The following is a 23,863-nucleotide window of genomic DNA, read 5'->3' on the forward strand; positions in this document are numbered from 1 at the left end:
GGCCACATGCTGCCTCCAATGGGGAAGTGGGGATAAGGTGTGCAATGAGGCCTGCAGGCCAGCAGACCCTGCAAGTGTGGCTTTGGATAAATCCAGCCTGTCTTCTCTCCCAGACAGGCAGACGTAAAGACAGATATGCTGGTAGGATTGTGAGGACCTCTCTGAGAGAGTATCTCCCAGGGCCCTAGGGAGGTGGAGCACAAATCCCACAAGGAGCAGATGATACAAAAAAAGAAGGCTTCAAAGCTAGACAGAAACTTGACACCTATCCCACTTGGCTGGAAAGCCAAAGCACAAGAAGGAACACGTGATGGGGCTGGAGGAGAGGTACCTGTGGACACAGTAAACATTTTGGTCTCTCCTGGCAACAGTGGGAAGCTGTTAAAAAGGATTTTAGCCAGGCAGGGAGTAATCAACTCTCATTCAGTAGAACTCCTCCTCCAGGAAGCCCTCCTGGACACCCTAGTTTGGGTCAGGCACTTCTCTATTTCGCTCCAGCTTTCCTTCATCTCAGCACTTAACACACCACATTGCAACTGTCCTTCCTGTAGAATGTCAATTCCTTAAGATAGGGCCTTGACTTTGTGTCATAGCAGAGCCTGATAAAAATCAATACTTGCTTAACAAAAGAGAAAGCCTAAATGTCCATGTGTCCCAGTATTGTAGGACGGCCCAAGAGCCTAGCTCCAGGCCCTTTACCTCTTCCCCTGGACAGCAAGCCCTTGACAGCATGGCCCAAAGGTTTGCATGGGTTTCTGAGGGGGTACAGCCAGGTTCCAGGCAGAAATTCCCCAGCTGCTCATCTGTTTTGTTCAGACAAGCAGGAGAGAGCAAGCCAGTTCATCTTACTGAGAACCATTAGCCCGTTATTTAATGGAATCAAATTTAATAAAAGGAGCAATTCAGGCAATTCTGGAGGATAAATGAGGGTCTGGATGTGACAGAGATGCTTACAGTGACTTTAGAGAGGAAACACAAGTGGTTTAATTTGGAAATGAGTGAAAAAGTCTGCTAATCTGTGTGACAGCCAGGTCAGCTCCCACCCAGGGTTCAAGGACCATGGGGATTTCCCAGCAGGCACTTTGCTGAGGTCACCTCTCCTGCCTTTACCACAGGGCATCTTCGTCCCCAAGGATCCCCCAGGATCAGTGCTGTGTGTCTGAGAGATGTTAAGTAACCCATACCCCTCTCCTCAAAGTGCTTCCTCCAAATCACCCATCTACCAGGTTCTTAAAAACTCATTTCAGACTTCCATTTCTTCTCACTAAATATAACTTAAAACCTAGATACTATACAAAAACAAACAAACATAAGAAGATTCTGAAAGTTGGAGAGATGAAGGCAAACTACCTGAGGACCTTGGGACCCCCCCTCCACTGGATGCAGCATGTAGCCTGAGGTCGAAGCATGGTTGACACAGCTCATAAAAATATGAGTCAATAAAAAAGACTTTTATTCTTCTCTAAGATTTCTAAATCATGTTTGACAGTTTGGGGCTAAAAAATAGCATGTCTAAAGTTGTTCTCAATATATGTAGAGAAAATATTAAAGAGAAGAAAGGAGCACAGAGACACAATTTCTGCTTTTCACTCAAAGTGTTAAAATGTTGACAACAATAGATGGTGGTGTGTTATGTATATATAATGTAACACCTACAGCAACAGTTGAAAGTACATCCAATACCACTATAGGCAAATCAAATGGAATTCTAAAAAATGTTCCAGTAATACACAGGAAGGTAGGAAAAAGAGAAATGAAAAACAGAGAAAAAGGAGAAATCAAAATATAAAGTGGCAGACTGAAAGCTCTAACATATCAAGAACTACGTTAAACATGAACTGCTTATATCCACCAATTAAAAAACATGTTTGCAAAGTCTATTAAGAAAATGATTAAACTATAAACTGTCTACAAGAAATTCACTCTGAATATGATACAGATAGCTAGAAAGTAAAAGAATTGAAAAAAATCCATGCAGACATTAACAAAAAGAAAGAAGAGTGATTATATTTAAATCAGATACATTTCAGAACAAAGAAAATCATTAGACCCAGAGATATTATGTGGTATTATATTACATTACATAATGATAAGAGTCAATCCACCAAATTGACACAGTAATCCTAAATCCCTATAATCAAACAATAGAGTTGTAAAATATATAAAGCAAAAACTGATAATACTGAAAGGAAAAATAGACAGATGCATGGTAGTTAAAGCTTCAGTAGCCCTCTCTCAACAATTGATAGGACAACTAGACAGAAAATCAGTAAGGAAATTTAAAAAATTCAACCATACTATCAAGCAACAGGATTCAACACCAGCAGAATATACAGCTCTTCAAGCACTTATGTAAGATATATCAAGATGTCTATATTCTGCATCAAATATCAACAAAATTAGAATAACTTCAATCATATAAAGTGTGATCACAATGAATCAACAATAGAAAGATAACAAGAAATTTCCCAAACACTTGGAAACTAACGATACTTCTACATAACTCATGGATCAAAGAGGAAGTCCCAAGAGAAATAAAAATATTTATTAATTAAGCGAAAATGAAAACATACATATCAGAACTTTGGGGACATAGCTAAAGCAGTGCTGAGAGGGCAATTTGTAGTACTAAATGCTTATGTTAGGAAAGAGGTAAGGTCTTTGAACAGTAATCTAATATCTCACTTGAAGAAACCAAGAGGACATCAAAATAAAGCCAGAACACACAGAAGAAAGTAAATAATAAAGACAAGAGCAGAAGTCAATGAGGTTAAAAACAGAAAAATAATAGAAAAAATGAGTGAAACAAAAAAATCCAACTCTTTGAAAAGACAGATCAATCTGACAAACCTCTAATAAGACTGACAAGGGGGGATCCCTGGGTGGTGCAGTGGTTTGGCGCCTGCCTTTGGCCCAGGGTGTGATCCTGGAGACCCAGGATTGAGTTCCACGTTGGGCTCCCGGTGTATGGAGCCTGCTTCTCCCTCTGCCTGTGTCTCTGCCTCTCTCTCTCTCTCTCTGTGACTATCATAAATAAATAAAGAAAAAAAATATTAAAAAAAAAGACTGACAAGGGAAAAAAGAGAGATGACACCATAGCAGAATTGAAACAGAGATATCACTACAGATCCTATAGACATCTGAAGGGTCATAAAGGAATACTATGAACAACTCTACACATAAAAACCCGGTGACTTAGGGGCACCTGGGTGATGTAATCAGTTAAGCAACTGATTCTTGGTGTCAGCCCAGGTCATGATTTAAGGGTAGTGAGACCAAGCCCTATGAAGGGCTCCATGCTCAGTGGGGAACCTGCTTGAGATTCTCTCTTTCCCCATTTGCCCCTCCCCTCATGTATAAGCACTTGCTCATGCACGCAGTGTGCTCTGTCTCTCTCTCATAAATAAAGTCTTTAAAAAAACTGGTAATTTAGATAAATGGGCCAATTCCTCAAATAATAGAAACTGTAACAACTCATCCAGTATGAAATAGATACTTTGAATAGCTCTATAACTATTAAGGAAATTGAATTCATAATCTACAAACCACAAAAAAGAAATTCACAGACCCAGATAGTTTCAGGGGAGAATTTTAGCAAATGTTTAAAGAAAAATTAACAAGAATTATACACAACCTCATCCAGAAAATAGAAGAGGAGGAAACACTTCCTAATTTATTTTATGAAGTCGACGTTACCATGACATTAGAACCAGAGAAAAAAGGTGCAAAAAACTACAGACCAGTGTCCCTTACGAATAAAGACTCAAAAACCCTTACCAAAATGTTATCAAGTAGAACTCAGCAAAATAAAAAAAAATTATAAATCATGACTAAATGGAGCCCATTCAGGGATGCAAGGCTGGAGTGATATTCAAAAATCCATCAATGCAGTCCACCACATTAACAAACGACAGAAAAATAAAATCACATGATCATACGGAGTGATGCAGGAAAAGCATTTGACAAGATTCTATATCCACTTATGACAAAAATTCTCAGAAAACTGGAAAAGAGGGAAACACCTTCAACTTGATAATCTACAAAAAATCCTATAGCTAACATCATACTTAATTGTAAGAAATAAGATGATTTCCTACTACAATCAAGGACAAGTTAAAGTTGCCACTCTACCTGTTCAACATGGTACTGGAAGTTCCTGCCAGTCCAATAAGGCAAGAAAAGGAAATAAAAAACACATACCATTCAAAAAGGGAAAAATACAACCATTTGTAGATCATGGTCCATGCAGTAAATCCTAAAGGATCTTAAAAAAAAAAAAAAACTTTCAGAATTAGTAAGCTAGTTCACTAAGGTGACAAATTAGAAGATTGACATACACAAATCTATTATAATTCTATATACCAACAATGACACATAGAGAAAATTTAAATACAATTTACTATCACTTCTCAAAAAATACTTAGGTATAGATCTAATACAGGTACAGGTCTCACATATTAAAAATTCCACAATGGTGATGAGAGAAACAAAAAAAGAATCTTAATAAATAGAAAAGCTGTCAAATCTCCCCAAATTGATCTATAAATTTAATGTAATTCCTATCAAAATCCTGGCAGGATTTTTTTTTGTGGCTGTAGATAAGATTATTCTAAAATGTACATGGAAAGGTAAAGGAAATAGAATTGCTATAAACCTTTTTTTGAAAATGAAGAATAAAGTAGGTGGGATCACTCTACCACCTTGAAACTTACATACCTACAGAAATCAAGACTGTGTGGTATGGGCAGAGGGGCAGATACATACATCAGTGGAAAAGAAAAGATGACCCAGAAATAGTCCATACAAGTATGACTGGACAAGGGAGTAAAATTAATTAAATAGAGGAAGAATAGCTTTTTTCCACCAATGGTGCTGGAGCAATTGGATGTCTATAGGCAGCAACAACAACAATAAAGTATGCTGAGCTAAATTCACAAACAAACTCCAAGTGGATCATAGATTTAAATGTTAAATATAAAGTATACAACTCTGTAAAAGGTGAAATAGAAATGGAGTGGTTTATGTCAAGGGAACCAGGAAGCCATTAAAGGAGATGGACCTTATGCACCTTATGCACGTCCTTACTGGGTAGGCCCATTAACTTTTTAACTGGGCCAACCTGTAAATATTGCAAGGATTCAGCCCCAACACCTACAACTTACTAAGAGAAGGCTTAGTGATAACCTTAGCAACCAATTATACTCAGTCAATATTACTTTTCTGCTGCCAACACCAATCAAAATTCTTTGTAAACAACATACAGGCAATCCTGCATGTTTGTCTTTAGGAACCCTTGACTTCTGTCCCCTGGCGGGCAGGGGGTGGGGGAGGCAGCCACACTATTTGTATTGCTGCCCAAATCTTCTGTGCTTTTGAATTATAATTAGGAGGTCCCCAATCAATGCTTTTATTTTCATTTTAGCTCAGTTTTTTTTTTTAAGTTGACAACTTTTAGGAGAAAACAGAAGGTAAAATATTGGAGACTTAACAAGTGAGTGGTGAAAACTTAGATGTGCTATCAAAAGTGTGATCTGTAAGAGGGAAAAAAATCAGTAAATTAGACTTAATTAAAATTAAGTACTTTTGTTTTGTGAAAAACAAAAGGAGGATGAAAACACCAACTAGAGACTGGGAGAAAATATTTTCAGATCACATATTTGACAAAGGACTCATAGCCAGAATGTATTAAGAACTCTTAAAATTCCAATAGTAAAGGAAAATCCAAGCAAACCAATTAGACCCAGCAATTGCACTGCTGGGGATTTGCCCCAAAGATACAGATGCAGGAAAAACTGAGACACCTGCACCCCAATGTTTCTAGCAGCAATGTCCACAATAGCCAAACTGTGGAAGGAGCCTCGGTGTCCATCGAAAGATGAATGGATAAAGAAGATGTGGTTTATGTATACAATGGAATATTAGCCATTAGAAACGACAAATACCCACCATTTGCTTCAACGTGGATGGAACTGGAGGGTATTATGCTGAGTGAAGTAAGTCAATCGGAGAAGGACAAACATTATATGGTCTCATTCATTTGGGGAATATAAAAATTAGTGAAAGGGAATAGAAGGGAAGGGAGAAGAAATGTGTGGGAAATATCAGAGAGAGTGACAAACCATGAGAGACTCCTAACTCTGGGAAACGAACAAGGGGTAGTGGAAGGGGAGGTGGGTGGGGCGATGGGGTGACTGGGTGACAGGCCCTGGGGGGGGGCCATGACGGTATGAGCACTGAGTGTTATACTATATGCTGGCAAATAGAACTCCAATAAAAAAATATATACAAAAAAAAAAAAAAAAAAAAAGGAAAAGGGTAAAAGTCACGGAGAGAATTCTGGCTTGAAGAGGACATTTCTCTTCCCCTTCCTGGGGTCCTCCCTTCTTCCTTTACCTTCTGCTGACTTTCTGAGTAACCCCACTGTTTATTTTCTTTTGTTACACTTGTGATAAATTGTTGCACAGCAAAAGAAAAAACTAACATGTCAAGAATTCTTTCTTCCTGGAATCTGCTCACTGCATGATTCTGAACTGTTGTCTTGGCAGGAATCTGAAACAGGGGAAAAGCTGTCAGGAAATATTTTTACAAAGATCTCAGGGACTAAGAGCCAAAGAATAAAGTGATGACTTTGACTTGTAAGATAAAAACGAATTTAATTCTCTTTACCCCGGCCTCTGCCATCTTTTCATTATAAATTAAGGGATGGGGGGAAGCCTCCATTCTCTTCAATAACTCTGGCTCTTTCAATGAAGAATGTTTTAGGCACTGGAACATAATTACAGTGATATTGTATTTCTTTTACTATCATGATTATAATAATACATAGATTTCAGCGGGTGGTTTCCAACAGAATTAAAATGGAGACAGATGGCTGAGATTTTGGTTGGAATTAAGAGTCCATAGGAATATTTTATCTGGCAGTCTTTTAAAAAGGAAGGTGCACGCACACCTCTAAGAACATGCCTAGAAATTTCACCAGATATTTTCAATAGCTATTCTTATAGCAATATGTTACCAAAATTTAACAATATTGATTGGTTGGTAAAGTGGAAAATAATTTATTTAAAATTGTGACAACCATAATCCAAAATCTATCTTTAAGTCTTTTTATCATCATGTCAAAGGAACATGAGTCTTTCTCAGATAGCTATCTTCTGCTTCCAAATGTGAAGCCCTGAGAAGGACCCAAGAGCAGTTATGCATTATCTACTGCAGAATGGATAACTGAAATCATTAGAATACCAGGCAAACTTCAAAATGAGGAATTTTCTATGAAAGAAAAGGAGATGGAAGCTTCTAAAATATCATTGGCATAAAAGACAATGGCTAGGGAGACATTTCAAGTAATGAAGGCTAAAGAAACAAAGTCACCAAGTGCAGCACTTGCCCCTCTACTGGCTCCTTTGCTGAGCACAGTGAAGGCTATAAAGGGAATTGGTAAGTCCACTGAAAATATTAGACTGTGATCGATTATGTGAAAGTGTTTCGTCAATGTTAACTTTCCTGTAGTTGCTAACTGTGCTGTGGTTATGTAAGACATTGTCTCTGTTTTTAAGAAATACACATTAATGTATTTAGGGGTTTAAAAAAACATGACATATACAACATAATTTCAAATGGCTCTGAAGAAAAGATATCTCTTTCTATATATAGAAGTATATATAGCCTCATTTGTTTTATATCTCTCTAGAGACATAAGATATGGTAGATTTCTTGATTAAGAAATCAGCAAATCATACAGGTGTTAAAGGACACTTATATTATTATTCTTGCAACTTTTTTTCAAGTTTGAAACTATCCTGAAATAAAAGATTGAGAGAACAGTTTAAAAAGTCATGTCAGTTTTCCATGATGAAGCTACTTTCTATTCTTAGCTGGGAGGCAGTGTGGTATTAGAGCTAAAAATACAGCTTTACAGCATCAAACTATTTGCATTTGAATCCCAGCATTCTCACTCACCTGTTATAGTTTGATGCTGTAAAGCTGTATTTTTAGCTCTAATACCACACTGCCTCCCACCTCTGGTAGGCTACTTTATCACTCTGTGCCTCAATTTCCTCATCTGTGAAATGAGCATGATGATAAGAGCATCTGCTTTGTAGGCTATTTGTGAGAAACAAATGAGATCTACCTAGAGTGCTGGGTGAGGCACCATGCTCAGAATCAGTTCTCAGGAAGTGGGCTTTTATGATGCATTCAAGGAAAGCAATCTACACATAAGAGAGAAGGTATAGTAAGAGCCAAGATAAGTTTAATGTCAAAGAGGAAGAGAGAAGAAGGAGAAGAAGAAGGAGGAGGAGGAAGTGACGAAGAAGAAGGCAGAGGAGGGGAAGGGATTTTACCTATAAGTTATCAAATTCATAAGCTGCAGTGAATACAAGAGTGTGGCAGGACTCAACACAGACAGAAAAAGTGGCACAGAATAGGAATCCCATTAACAGTTCAAACATACATTAAATGCATATAAACTAGAAGAGGCACTGTAAAGCAGAGGAGACAGGAAAGATGGTTCAATAAATGATATTAAGACAATTGATGTTTCACATAGAAAAAAACTGGGGGCAGGGCAAGATGGCAGAGGAATAGGGGTCCTCAACTCACCTGGCCTCATCAACTTATCTAGATAACTTTCAACAATCCTGAAATTTGACCTGAGATTTAAAGAGAGAACAGCTGGAAAGCTACACAGAGAAGGGTGTTCACTTATAACAAGAATCATCTAGGGTGAAATTTACTTAGGTCGTGGTTGATATTCTTGACTCAGCCCACTCATACAGCTGTTCTGCACAGAGCAAAAAGACTAGAAAGAAGAACTCACCACAAAAGAAAGAATCAGAAACAGTACACTCTCCACAGAATTACAGAATTTGGATTACCATTCGACGTCAGAAAGCCATTTCAGAAGCACAATTATAAAGCTACCGGTAGCTCTGGAAAAAAACAAAAGAATTCAGGAGACTTCATGACTGCAGAATTTAGATCTAATCAGGCTGAAGTTAAAAATCAATTAAATGAGATGCAATCCAAACTGGAGGTCCTAACAACGAGTGTTAATGAGGTAGAAGAAAGAGTGAGTGATATAGAAGACAAGTTGATGGCAAGGAAGGAAGCTGAGGAAAAAAAAAAGAGAAAAACAAGTAAAAGATCATGAGGAAAGGTTAAGGGAATAAATGACAGCTTCAGAAGGAAGAATCTACATATAATTGGGGTTCCAGAAAACGCTGAGAGGGCCAGAGGGCCAGAAAGCATATTGGAACAAATCATAGCTGGAAACGTCCCTAATTTGGGGAGGGAAATAGACATTCAGATCCAGGAGATAGAGAGATGCCCCCCAAAAAAACAGTAAAAACCAGTCAACACCTCAACATTTAATAGTGATACTTGCAAATTCCAAAGATAAAGAGAAAATCCTTAAAGCAGCAAGAGACAAGAGATCCTTAACTTATATGGGAAGAACTATTAGATTAACAGCAGACATCTCCACAGAGACCTGGCAGGCCAGAAAGGGCCGGCAGGATATATTCAGGGTCCTAAATGAGAAGAACATGCAGCCAAGAATACTTTACCCAGCAAGGCTCTCGTTCAAAATGGAAGGAGAGATAAAGAGCTTCCAAGATAGGCAGAAACTGAAAGAATATGTGACCTCCAAACCAGCTCTGCAGGAAATATTAATAGGGACTCTGTAAAAGAAAGAGGAAACCCAAAGAAATAATCCACAAAAACAGGGACTGAATAGGTCCTATTCGATGACACTCAATTCATATCTTTCAATAGTAACTCTGAATGTGAATGGGCTAAATGATCCCATCAAAACACACAGGGTTTTAGACTGGATAAAAAAGGAAGACCCATCTATTTGCTAGCTATAAGAGACTCATTTGAAACCTAAGGACACTTACAGCCTGAAAATGAAAGGTTGGAGAACCATTTATCATTCAAATCCTCCTGAAAAGAAAGCAGGAAAAGCAATAATATCAGATAAATTAAAGTTTATCCCAAAGACTGTAGTAAGAGATGAAGAGGGACACTATATCATACTTAAAGGATCTATCCAACAAGAGGACCCAGCAATCATGAATATTTATGCCCCTAATGTGGGAGCTGCCGAGTATATCAATCAATAACCAAAGAAAAGACATACTTAGATAAAAATACACTAACACTGGGAGACTTCAACACGGCACTTTCTGCAAATGACATATATTCTAAGCACAACATCTCCAAAGAAACAAGAGCTTTAAATACCCACCATTTGCTTCAACGTGGATGGAACTGGAGGGTATTATGCTGAGTGAAGTAAGTCAATCAGAGAAGGACAAACATTATATGGTTTCATTCATTTGGGGAATATAAATAATAGTGAAAGGGAATAGAAGGGAAGGGAGAAGAAATGGGTAGGAAATATCAGAAAGGGAGACAGAATATAAAGACTCCTAACTCTGGGAAATGAACTAGAGGTGGTGTAAGGGTAGGAGGGCGGGGGTAGGGGGTGAATAGGTGACGGGCACTGAGGGGGGCACTTGACGGGATGAGCACTGGGTGTTATTCTGTATGTTGGCAAATTGAACACCAATAAAAAATAAATTTTTTATTAAAAAAAAAACAAGAGCTTTAAATGATACACTGGACCAGATAGATTTCACAGATATTACAGAACTTTACATCCAAACGCAACTGAATACACATTCTTCTCAAGTGCACATGGAACTTTCTCCAGAATAGACCACATACTGCATCACAAATCAGGTCTTAACTGATACCAAAAGATTGGGATTGTCCCCTGCATATTTTCAGACCATAATGCTTTGAAACTTGAACTCAATCACAAGAAGAAACTTGGAAGAAATTCAAACACATAGAAGTTAAAGACCATCCTGCTAAAAGATGAAAGGGTCAACCAGGAAATTCGAGAAGAATTTAAAAGATTCATGGAAACTAATGAGAATGAAGATACAACTGTTCAAAATCTTTGGGATACAGCAAAAGTAGTCCTGAGAGGGAAATACATCACAATAAAAGCATCCCTCAAAAAAAATGGGAAAAACTCAAATATGCAAGCTAACCTTGCACCTAAAGGAACTGGAAAAAGAACAGCAAATAAAACCTACACCAAGCAGAAGAGAATTAATAAAGATTTGAGCAGAACTCAATGAAATAGAGACCAGAAGAACTGTGGAACAGATCAACAAAAGCAGGAGTTGGTTCTTAGAAAGAATTCATAAGATAGATAAACCATTAGCCAGCCTTATTAAAAAGAAAAGGAAAAAAAGACTCAAATTAATAAAATCATGAATGAAAAAGAGAGATCACAACCCATATCAAGGAAATACAATCGATTTAAAAAACATATTTATGAGCAGCTATACGCCAATAAATTAGGCAATCTAGAAGAAATGGGCACTTTTCTGGAAAACCACAAAACACCACATCTGGAACAGGAAGAAATAGAAAAGCTGAACAGGCCAATAACCAAGGAGGAAATTGAAGCAGTCAACAAAGACCTCCCAAGACACTGAAGTCCAGGGCCAGATGACTCCCCAGGGGAATTCTATCAAATGTTTAAAGAAGAAACCACACCTATTTTATTAAAGCTGTTCCAAAAGATAAAAAGGGATGGAATACTTCCAAACTCCTTCTATGAGGCCAGCATCACCTTAATTCCAAAACCAGACAAAGACCCCACCAAAGAGGAGAATTATAGACCAATATCCCTGATGAACACAGATGCAAAAATCGTCAACAAGATACTAGTCAATAGGACCCAACAGAACATTAAGAAGATTATTCACCATGATCAAATGGGATTTATCCCCAGGATGCAAGGTTGGTTCAACACTCGTAAAGCAATCAATGTGGTGGATCATATCAACAAGAGAAAAAACAAGAACCATGTGTTCCTCTCAATAGATGCAGAAAAAGCATTTGACAAAATACAGCATCCATTCCTGATCAAAACTCTTCAGAGTAAGGATAGAGGGAACATTCCTCAGCATCTTAAAAGGCATCTACGAAAAGCCCACAGCACATATCATTCTCAATGGGGAGACACTGGTCGCCTTTCCCCTAAAATCAGGAACATGACAGGGATGTCCACTCTCACCACTGCTATTCAACATGGTAGTAGAAGTCCTAGCCTCAGCAATCAGGCAACAAAAAGAAATAAAAGGCATTCAAGGGGCAAAGAAGTCAAACTCTCCCTCTTCACAGATGACATGATACTGTACGAGGAAAACCCAAAAGACTCCACCCCAAAATTGCTAGAACTCACACAGCAATTTAGCAATGTGGCAGGGTACTAAATCAATGCCCGGAAATCAGTGGAATATCTATACACTAACAATGAAACTGAAGAAAGAGAAATTAAGGAGTCAATCCCATTTACAATTGCACCCAAAAGCATAAGATACCTAGGAATAAACCTAACCAAAGAGTTAAAGGATCTACCCTAAAAACTTCAGAACACTTGAAAGAAATTGAAGAAGACAAAAAGAGATGGAAAAATATTCCATGCTCATGGATTGGAAGAATAAATATTGTGAAAATGTCAGTGCTACCCAGGGCAACTTACACTTTTAATGCAAGCCCTATCAAAATACCATGGACTTTCTTCAGAGAGTTAGAACAAATAATCTCAAGATTTGTGTGGAATCAGAAAAGACACCGAATAGCCAGGGGAATATTGAAAAAGAAAAGCAGAGCCAGGGGCATCACAATGCCAGATTTCAGGTTGTACTACAGAGCTGTGGTCATCAAGACAGTGTGGTACCGGCGCAAGAACAGACACATAGATTAGTGGAACAGAATAGAGAACCCAGAAATGTTCTCTCAAGGTTATGGTCAACTAATATTCGACAAAGCAGGAAAGAATATCCCCTGGAAAAAGGATAGTCTCCTCAAAAAATAGTGCTGGAAAAATTGGACAGCCACAGGCAGAAGAATGAAACTAGACCATTCTCTTACACCAGACACAAAGATAAACTCAAAGTGGATGAAAGATCTAAGTGTGAGACAAGAATCCATCAACATCCTAGAGGAGAACACAGGCAACACCCTTTATGAACTTGGCCACAGTAACTTCTTGCAAGATACATCCACGAAGGCAAAAGAAACAAAAGCAAAAATGAACTATTGGGACTTCATCAAGATAAGCAGCTTTTGCACAGCAAAGGATACAGTCAACAAAACTCAAAGACAACCTACAGAATGGGAGAAGATATTTGCAAATGACCTATCAGATAAAGGGCTAGTATCTAAGATCTATAAAGAACTTATTAAACTCAACACCAAAGAAACAAACAATCCAATCATGAAATGGGCAAAAGACATGAACAGAAATCTCACAGAGGAAGACATAGACATGGCCAACATGCACATGAGAAAATGCTCCGCATCACTTGCCATCAGGTAAATACACATCAAAACCACAATGAGATACCACCTCACACCAGTGAGAATGGGGAAAATTAACAAGGTAGGAAACCACAAATGTTGGAGAGGATGTGGAGAAAGGGGAACCCTCCTTCACTGTTGGTGGGAATGTGAACTGGTGCAGCCACTCTGGACAACTGTGTGGAGGTTCCTCAAAGAGTTAAATTAGATCTGCCCTACGACTCAGCAATTGCCCTGCTGGGCATTTACCCCAAAGGTACAGATACGGTGAAACGGCAGGACACCTGCACCCCAATGTTTCTAGCAGCGATGTCCACAATAGCCAAACTGTGGAAGGAGCCTCGATGTCCATTGAAAGATGAATCAATAAAGAAGATGGTCTATGTATACAATGGAATATTACTCAGCCATTAGAAACGACAAATACCCACCATCTGCTTCGACATGAATTGAACAGAGGGTATTATGCTGAGTCAAGTAAGTCAATCGGAGAAGGACAAACATTATATGATTTCACTCATATGGGGAATATAAGAAATAGTCAAAGGGATTAAAGGGGAAAGGAGAGAAAATGAGTGGGAAAAATCAGAGAAGGTGACAAAGCATGAGAGACTCCTAACTCTGGGAAATGAACGGGGGGTAGTGGAAGGGGAGGTGCACAGGGGATGGGGTGACTGGGTGACGGACACTGAGGGGGGCAGTTGACGCGATGAGCACTGGGTGTTATACCATATGTTGGCAAATAGAACTCTAATAAAAAAATATACAAAAAAAAGAGAAAAAACTATAATTAGATTCTTTGTTTAGGCCATGCAAAAATAAATTCCAAATAAATTAAAATTAAATAGTTTTAAAAATTAAAAAAAATTTACTTTAAAAAATGTTTCTTAGACAAGATGGAAAATTAAGACATAACAAAAGTCAAAGAATGATAACTTTAATTGTATCCCATTTAAGACTTCTGCAGAGCAACGGATGCCACAAAGATAAAATATAAGGAACATACTGAGACAGGATATTTGCAACACATGACAGAACCAAATAATTAATATCCATAAAAAATACATAAATGACCAATAACCAAAGAAAACTCCAGGAAATTCATAGAAAAAGAAATCTTGCTGGTTGATAAATAGAAGGAAAAAGGTTATTCTCACTAGTAATCAGGAACACACAACCTCAAAAGTTGGAGATAATATTTTACATCTCTGGCAAAAAAGCAAGAAGTCTGTCACTATTTAGTATTACTTACCCTGTAGGGAGCCAGATATGCCCAGACCTCGCAAACGGAGAGCAATTTGGCAATATCCAATGAAGGAAGAATTGCACATACTCATGACAGTAACATCTCTTCCAGACTCTCTCCCAGAAAACAGCTGCATGCGGGTTCTAGGAGATGGGACTAAGAAGGCTCATTACAGCATCAGTAACTATGCAGAAAGTAAGAATCTAAATTCAGTCAATACCAGAAGGTATAACTAAATTATGACTGAGTGTTTCAACAGAATTGAAAAGGTAGTTGCAACACATACATTGATCTAGGATGAGAATGGGAGATACTGTAACGTGTTGAGTATGCTGTGGTGACATTTATGTCACATGCTGGACACCTAGAAAGTAACACAGCACAGTCAAAGCAGGGGTGCTGTTACCTGCAGAAGAGAGAGGAAAAGAAGACAGTGGGGGGCCCAAAGAGCATTAACTCCACTTCTGACATTCTATCTTTGATAGGTATGTTGACTTACCTATCTACATTCAAATACATGTATCTAAAAGATAAAAACAAAAAGCTAAGTTAAAATGTGTTCATTCAAGGTGTCCATGAATATTTGTTGCATTGAACTCAGTCTTAAAAATAGTTTTAGCATATTGGAAAACTGGCTTTCCCCCTAACTCTCCAACTACTCTGTGTGGGAAATAGTGGCTCATGCACTGGAATAGTTAGGCAGAAATGTCCCTCTTCCTCCCATGTCCTCAAAAGCCCTCATGCATAGCTCTCACATATGCCCTGGGGTGACTGGCCTGGTCACCTGCCCTCTATGGTATCACTAGATAATCCCCCAGGTCCCTTTCACCAGTTCATAAAGGAAAAGCTCAATTATTTCTTACAACTTCCAATGGGCTATAGTGTTATTTTTTGATGTACAGAAATGTATTTATTTGGTATTAAGAATATAGAAGATCAATATGAAAAATGCCAATACAAAGAAACTAAAATATGTCTCATAATCCTATTTCCTAGAAAAAGTAAAAAAGAAACTGTTAATGATTTGCTGTATTTCCTTCTAGTTAATTTTCGGTTAGGCAAGCAAACATATGCAAAATATAATTAACTCTAACTCTGTAATTATCACTTTGTCACTTCTCCTCTGTCCATGTCAATTCTGAGGAAGTTAAGTCTTTCATGGAAACATATTGGATATCATTGGAAACATTGGAGTATAATTGACTTAGCCAGATTCTTTTTTTTTAACGTATATTTTTTTTATTGGAGTTCGATTTGCCAACATACAGTGTAACACCCTGTGCTCATCCCCATCAAGTGCCCCCAGATTCTGACTGAAAATAATTTGTTTCTGGTTTCTACTGGGGTCAGCAGTGCTGAGTAAGATCCTATTAAATATTTTGGGAAGCTTTTACCCTATTGTTCCATCAGGATAAGTTCCTGAAGGTGGAATTTCTGGATAAAAGTTTGTGAACAACTTACAGTTCACTACATATAGTCAAATTGCCTCCTGAGAAGATTGGGACGATCAGGGTTCCAAATATCCAATAGTGAGTGCTCACTTCATGTCAGATACTAGCTACATGCTTTAAATACAGTCACAGACTGATCTCTCTCAACAGCCCTATGAGGCTGGTACAATCACTATCCCCAAGTTACAGATGAAAAAACTGAGCACAGAGAGGGTGGACAATCTGCCCAAGCTCCTGGCTGGTAAATTGCAGAAGAGGATCAGAGGATCAGGCTGTTTAGAGTAAAGCACACACTCCTCAACACTACTGCCTCTACTAAAGTATCTGAAAACACTAACTGGCTGTGATACCTTGGGCGACTAATTAAAACCTCATCCTTCAAATGCAGACAATGGTGGGACCTATTTCATGATGTTGTTCGGGGAAAGAATGAGCTAACGTAAAGTGTTTGTTTTTTAAGATTTTTATTTATTTATTCATCACACACACACACACACACACAGAGAGAGAGAGAGAGAGAGAGAGAGAGAGGCAGAGACAGGCAGAGGGAGAAGCAGGCTCCATGCAAGGATCCCGAAGTGGGACTGGATCCCGGGTCTCCAAGATCAGGCCCTGGGCTGAAGGTGGCACTAAACCGCTCAGCCACCCGGGCTGCGCACGTAAATTGTTTAAGAGGGAATGAAACGCATCGAATGCACTCAGAAATGTCACATGTTACTATTCCTTTTATTTGGGATCTTGAGCATTGGGATCTTGGCTTATTTTTTGTTTGTAAGTCTTCAGCAAGCTGCCTCTTTGTATCATATGCACATTTTTTCATTAGATTTCTTAAATTTAACTTCCTCCCCATCCCCCACCCCCCACCCAACCCCAGGATAGACTGGTCTGTATATCTAGATAGGTCAAAAGCAGAAACAGATTAGGACATCTGCCAGCTTCTGCCACATTGCTGAGCACACTTTGCATTTTCTGGCCTGCGCACACTTAGTGCGCGCTGGTTCTAACCACCCCTCGCTGCCACGCCACTCACTGCACACGTCCATTTCCATGCCTAGGCTGGTAGATACCGAGGCTCCCTGCCGACATGCTAACTCCCTGAAAGCCAAGGTCTTTGTTCACTCCTGGGCTGGGTGCAGGCTTCCGACAGAGTCCTGGCCACGGAAATAACACTGCCCATGTCTAGGATACAGGCTTTTGCTTCCCCCTGAAGGAAGATTAGATCTGGAGATAGACCGCCTGCTTTTGCGTCTTGGCCCAGGGCAACTTCTAAGAAACAGCATCTGTGTAAACAAGGGCCGTTTGTTGCCTTTCTAAGAAATAACAGTTATTTTCTGCAAAGCAGATTTTGCAAAGTCGCATGGCCCTTTATCTCGTCAGTCTCCGCCTTATACATATAATTCTAACCATCATTCTGTGCCTTGATCTTTATCTCTTTCGATTTTTCCTCTCTGTCTGTTTTTCTGGTCTTAGTATTTCTCCCTCTATTTCTGGCCTTAGTTTTCTATTAGTCTCTGTCTTTCTCTGTTCTTCCTTCTTTTGATGCACAGAAATAAAGATGACTTCAAAAAGCCGGAATACCTTTGGGTAACCTGAGAGCCTCCTCTACTCCATAATAGGATTGATTCACCACTAACTACGGAGAAGCATCTACGTACCCACATTTTCTCATTTTATCTAATTATTTCAGTTTGACTTAATTAAATTGAACCTCATTTTCATACAATCCTAGAAGATATGCATTATTACACTCCCCCCACTTGATTGATTCAGAAACAGAAAAAGTCTAAGAAGCTTGCTGCAGTTTGTCAGCAACAGAACCACAATTTAAAGCCAGATTTGAAAAAATAAATAAATAAATCAAGCCAGATTTGTCTAGGTCCCAAACCCAAAGCTCTTTCTACCACCTGACCCTTTCCAGTTCTCCTCTTGTCCAGAAGCATTTGTAAGTTGCAGATGGAATGAAACAGACAAAATCATTGCTCAGGGTCTGTCTCAAAATGAGAAAAGCCATCTATCCGAAGGGACACATCTGTGCTTTAGGGACTGAGCCCCAGTGGGCTAATGCTCCCCTGGTTTCCCACTCACTGAGGCACCCCTGCCACAAAAGAATCATGTCCACCCCATTTCTGCATTCCTCACTTACCCAGGAGAAGGAGGAAGGCTCTCAGCATGCTGGTCCCCGAGCCCATGCTGTTCCTGGCTCGTCTCCGATCAGGCGACGTAGGCTGTGTGACCCAAGGCTGTGAGGGACAGGAGCCAAGTTCCACGTGACAGACAAGGAGGAAGCTGCCTCCATGCCCAGGGGACTGCTCAGTTCCTCTCGGCTCTGTCAAAGGGCAGCAGTAAAGGAAACCCCTGTTGTCCTGGCTCTGCCATCAGTGGAAGAGAGCTAGCCCATGATGAGGGCTCACCGAGGCTTTCTGGGGTATTAGTTATCACCCAACCTATCTCCTGTAACCTGTCCCCTTCCCCACCACCACACACATACTGCATGAGAACACCAGTGCCCCTGGGTGCAGATTCTTGCCCAAAGACCCAGGCTGATAAGTCTCAGAGAGGGATGTGGGCAAAGCTAGTCAGCATGGATGTCCAAGTCCTGCAGCAACCCCCATGGACCTGGGTCAGGGACAGGAAGTCCCCTCACCAGCTCACAGTGTACCGAGTCACTGTTTTTGTGCCATCTATGCCTCTCGGTCTGGGGAGGCTGACTCAGAATACCATTATTCTCAGAATAACAGTTTTTTAATGTCCAACATAAAGTAACTAGGATCATAAAAGAAACCAGTTATATTGAAATACAGTTATCCAAATATTTAGAAAATAGACTTAGTATTATTTTAATTAATAATTAATTAATTATTAATATTAAATTAATATTTAGAAAATGACATAGAAATATATATGCCTCTTGCTCTATAAAGTGGACAGCAAGATCTAGCACAGATGCAGTAAGTCCACAATCTTGACATGGTGACAAACATAAAGGATATTTAGAGACATCTGTAGCAGCTGGAATGTGGGTGAAAAAACCTGCAATTGCTACCAGCAATAAAGTCCCCCTTGTGGTAATATCACAGTGGCTTATTGGCTACCTTCACAGTGGAAAGATGTGTTAAGTTTTCATTTGAGGTTAGAGAACAGAGATGTGGCTTTTTTCCCATCCATGTTCACAGACCTGACATTAAGCACACCCAGTGCCAGAAGACCCTTGGTTCTCAACAGGCTCAAACCAACAGATTTGAGGCCATATGTTCCCATACTTCTCCTTGACACCTGCTTGACTGTCAAGCCACCAACTCAAATGTGCACAAAATCTCACTTTTAAAAATGTACAGCCACTTAATGACAAGTGTTGGGCCCCATCCAAATGAGCCGAGAGCAGTTAGCCTCTTTTCATTCTTGAGCTTCCTCAGCCAAATCCAGCTACCTCACTGAGCATGTTTGTCCCTCTGAGTCTCATGCAAAGGATGGACATGAACAGAGCAGCCAGTTCGTGAGAAAAGCCATTTGCTTCATTTGGTTCCTGGGATTTCATCCCTCTATCCAGAGACGCTCTTTATTTTGTACAAAACACTTTCAGTCTTCACCTACAACAGGAAATACTCCCTTTTGCTTCTCTTGAAACATGTGAACTTTCAAAACTTCTGCCCCACTTAATGGAGATGTTTGCAGAAAAAATATTTCACTTCCTGAGCAAACTGTAAGAAAATGCCAGAGCAGGCATAAGTTGCAGGCAGTGGCTGGGGATTGTGGGAAGTGCATCAGTTTTGCTGCAAGCAGGCCCAGCACTGCCAGGTGCACAAAGAAGTCCCATGTTTTGTGGAATCACATTTTTAAGTGTTGGCAATGAATTTTAAAATGATCTTACATAGGGCAGATCAAACTGGGCATCGGTATGTAACTTCTGCTCTAAAATACCTCTGGAGTTCTCTTCTAAGGCTCAATCTTTCATATATAAACACAGGAAGGGAAATTCCTACAGCAACTTCTGCTTTTCACCCTGCCACAACCTCTAAGACCAGAAAAGGCAACATCTGCCACCTACTTGAATGAAGAAAAGGGAAATATAGACATTCAAAATTGTGCCATAAGCTAGAATCTGAAAAGATGACCTGACACCTGGGCTGTGCACCTGGGCCTGAGGAGTGGTCTCAGAGTAGTGTGATGCACCCCTCACCCCTGCCAGAGTTGGTTCCCCACCCCTTGCACCTATAATAGATGCCAGGTTCTTTTTTTTTATAAATTTATTTTTTATTGGTGTTCAATTTGCCAACATATAGAATAACACCCAGTGCTCATCCCGTCAAGTGCCCACCTCAGTGCCCATCACCCAGTCACCCCCACCCCCCCGCACACCACCCCTTCCACCACCCCTAGTTCGTTTCCCAGAGTTAGGAGTCTTTCATGTTCTGTCTCCCTTTCTGATATTTCCCACTCATTTTTCTCCTTTCCCCTTTATTCCCTTTCACTATTTTTTATATTCCCCAAATGAATGAGACCATATAATAGATGCCAGGTTCTTTTTTTTTTTTTTTTTAATTTTTATTTATTTATGATAGTCACAGAGAGAGAGAGAGAGGCAGAGACACAGGCAGAGGGAGAAGCAGGCTCCATGCACCGGGAGCCCGACGTGGGATTCGATCCCGGGTCTCCAGAATCGCGCCCTGGGCCAAAGGCAGGCGCCAAACCGCTGCACCACCCAGGGATCCCAGATGCCAGGTTCTTAACCTGAGTCTGCTCCTGTCACAGGGGTTGGGATGACTCCCCCTAGACTGGGAGCCTGTGAAGGCAGGGGCAAGAGCACCTGGTCCTAGCACTGGGTGTTATTCTGTATGTTGGCAAATTGAACCAATAAAAAATAAATTTATTATTAAAAAAAGAAGAGCACCTGGTCCAGTACTTGACACAGTACAAAGTCTCAGTGACAGCTGCCACATAAAGGAATCCGTTCACTTGCTTAGCTCACACCCAGGCTGAGCCACCCCAGGCTCCAGCCTGTGAGGAAGGCTGTGGACTTGGCCTGTGACCCGGAGGTAACCTGCTCTGCCAATCTGATGAGAATGAGGCCACAGCTTTGATATCCACCAGGATGGTGCCCCTCCTCTGGCAAGGTCACCATGAGGCCTCAGGAGCTCCTATACTCCTCCTCCTCACCAGCCACAGAGCTCACAGATTCATTCCCCATGTGCCTGTAGTGCAAGTCAGGGAGAACTGTCAGATCCACCATCGTTACAGGAGGTTTCTGAAAAATTAAAGATAGGGGAGATTTGAGACACACATCGATCTATTGGACTTAAAAAGAATTATGCACCCAACAGTTAGAAAATAACCATTCTTCTTGAGCATGCATGCAATGTTTACAAAAAAAATTACCACATCTGGGCCAATGAAGTAACTCTCAAAAATTTCAAAGAATGGCTGACATACAGACCACAATTTTTACCACAACGCAGTCAAATCAGGTGATGATATCAAAAAAATACATTCAGTTTCCATATGTTTGGAAGAGTTAAAACACATTTCTAGATAACTTACAAGTCAAATAAAAAATGACAGTAAAAATTAAAAATAGCCAGAACCTAATGATAATGAAAATGTTCCATATCTGATTATGTGCATTGCAAATAAAGGAATAATTGGAAGGAAAAGATATAAATACTTAGAATAGAAGGGCTGAGAAAGGAATGAGCTAAGCAACTGATTGGAGAGGCTTGGAACGAATAAACCTAAGAAAAGGCAGAAGAAAGGCAACAGTAAATACGAGAGCAGAAATGAAAAAAACAGAAAGCAAAGATTCAATAGGGAGGGTGGACAAGTCCTAAAGTTTGTCTTTAAAAATGAACTATTGGGACTTCATCAAGATAAGAAGCTTTTGCAAAGCAAAAGATACCGTCAACAAAACTCAAAGACAACCTACAGAATGGGAGAAGATATTTGCAAATGACGTATCAGATAAAGGGCTAGTTTCCAAGATCTATAAAGAACTTATTAAACTCAACACCAAAGAAACAAACAATCCAATCATGAAATGGGCAAAAGACATGAAGAGAAATCTCACAGAGGAAGACATGGACATGGCCAACAAGCACATGAGAAAATGCTCCGCATCACTTGCCATCAGGGAAATACAAATCCAAACCACAATGAGATACCACCTCACACCAGTGAGAATGGGGAAAATCAATAAGACAGGAAACCACAAATGTTGGAGAGGATTGGAGAAAGGGGAACCCTCTTGCACTGTTGGTGGGAATGTGAACTGGTGCAGCCACTCTGGAAAACTGTGTGGAGGTTCCTCAAAGAGTTAAAAATAGACCTGCCCTATGACCCAGCAATTGCACTGCTGGGGATTCATCCCAAAGATACAGATGCAATGAAACGCCAGGACACCTGCACCCCGATGTTTCTAGCAGCAATGTCCACAATAGCCAAACTGTGGAAGGAGCCTCAGTGTCCATCGACAGATGAATGGATAAAGAAGATGTGGTCTATGTATACAATGGAATATTACTCCGCCATTAGAAATGACAAATACCCACCATCTGCTTCGATGTGGGTGGAACTGGAGGGTATTATGCTGAGTGAAAGAAGTCAATCGGAGAAGGAAAACATTATATGGTCTCATTCACTTGGGGAATATAAAAAATAGTGAAAGGGAATAAAGGGGAAAGGAGAAAAATGAGTGGGAAATATCAAAAAGGGAGACAGAACATGAAAGACTCCTAACTTTGGGAAATGAACTAGGGGTGGTGGAAGGGGAGGTGGGCGGGGGAGTGGGGGTAACTGGGTGATGGGCACTGAGGTGGGCACTTGACGGGATGAGCACTGGGTGTTATTCTATATGTTGGCAAATTGACCACCAATAGAAAAATAAATTTGTAAGTAAAAATAAAATAAAATAAAATAAAATAAAAAGCTAATAGTATGAAAAAATTTAAAAAATCAATAAAAAAGTAAAAAGCTAATATGACCCAACTTCTCACAGAAGAGAAAAGAAGAAAAGAGAGAAGATACAGATAATAAGAATAAAAAGGGGTGGTAAGTACCATATTGAGTTAAAATAGAAAAAACATACAATTATCTCAATTGATGTAGAAAAGTATTTAATAAAATTCATCACTCATTCATGATAAAAAAACGAATCAACTAGAAATGAACAGAAATGTCCTTTACCTGATGAAAGGTATCTACCACAAACAAACAAACAAACAAACATTATTCTGGTGAGCCACAGAGATGCAATCCCTTTAAAATTAGGGCAGAGGAGGGATGCCCTATATCTCCACTTCTTTTCATTATTGTCTGGAGGTCTGGTTAGTGCAGATTTTTTCTTTAAAGAGGACTCTGAAGAATAAGCATGGAGAGGGAAGAAAAAACTATATTCTCCGATGATATGTTTTTCTACATAGAAAGCCTCTCAGAGTCAGATTATTTCTCAAAAATAATAATATGGCTGAATATAAGGTCATTTTTTTTTAAGTTAGGCTCCACACTTGGCTTGGAGACCAACATAGGACTCGGACTCCTGACCCTGAGATCAAGACTTGAGCTAAGATCAAGATTTGGACACTTAACTGACAGAGCCACCCAGGTGCCCCAAGGCCAATATTTTAAAAATCAGCTGGATTGCTATACACCAGTAATGAACAGAAAACAAATTTTAAAAAATAAAAATTACACCACCACCAATAGTATGTATGTATATGTACAAGTATATATGGAAAATAATAAATCATACATTAAATTAATAAATATATAAATTTATATATTTATTGAT

At 39.5% G+C, this 23,863-nt stretch overlaps 1 protein-coding gene across 3 annotated transcripts in view; it reads right to left on the reverse strand.

Moving 5' to 3' along the window:
- TMEM273 (transmembrane protein 273) overlaps nt 1-18,320 on the reverse strand; it is a 39,670-nt gene extending 21,350 nt beyond the window's left edge. The window contains exon 1 of one of the 3 annotated variants that reach the window (XM_072739282.1): nt 18,230-18,320. In XM_072739282.1, coding sequence (XP_072595383.1) covers nt 18,230-18,275 — 46 coding nt within the window. In that variant the 5' untranslated portion in view covers nt 18,276-18,320. The remainder of the gene's footprint in view (nt 1-18,229) is intronic. The other 2 variants (XM_025989760.2, XM_072739281.1) reach the window with 2 other exon arrangements.
- Nucleotides 18,321-23,863: the final 5,543 nt, after the last annotated feature.

Source organism: Vulpes vulpes, chromosome 15, assembly GCF_048418805.1.
Source record: "Vulpes vulpes isolate BD-2025 chromosome 15, VulVul3, whole genome shotgun sequence".
Lineage (NCBI taxonomy): Eukaryota > Metazoa > Chordata > Mammalia > Carnivora > Canidae > Vulpes > Vulpes vulpes.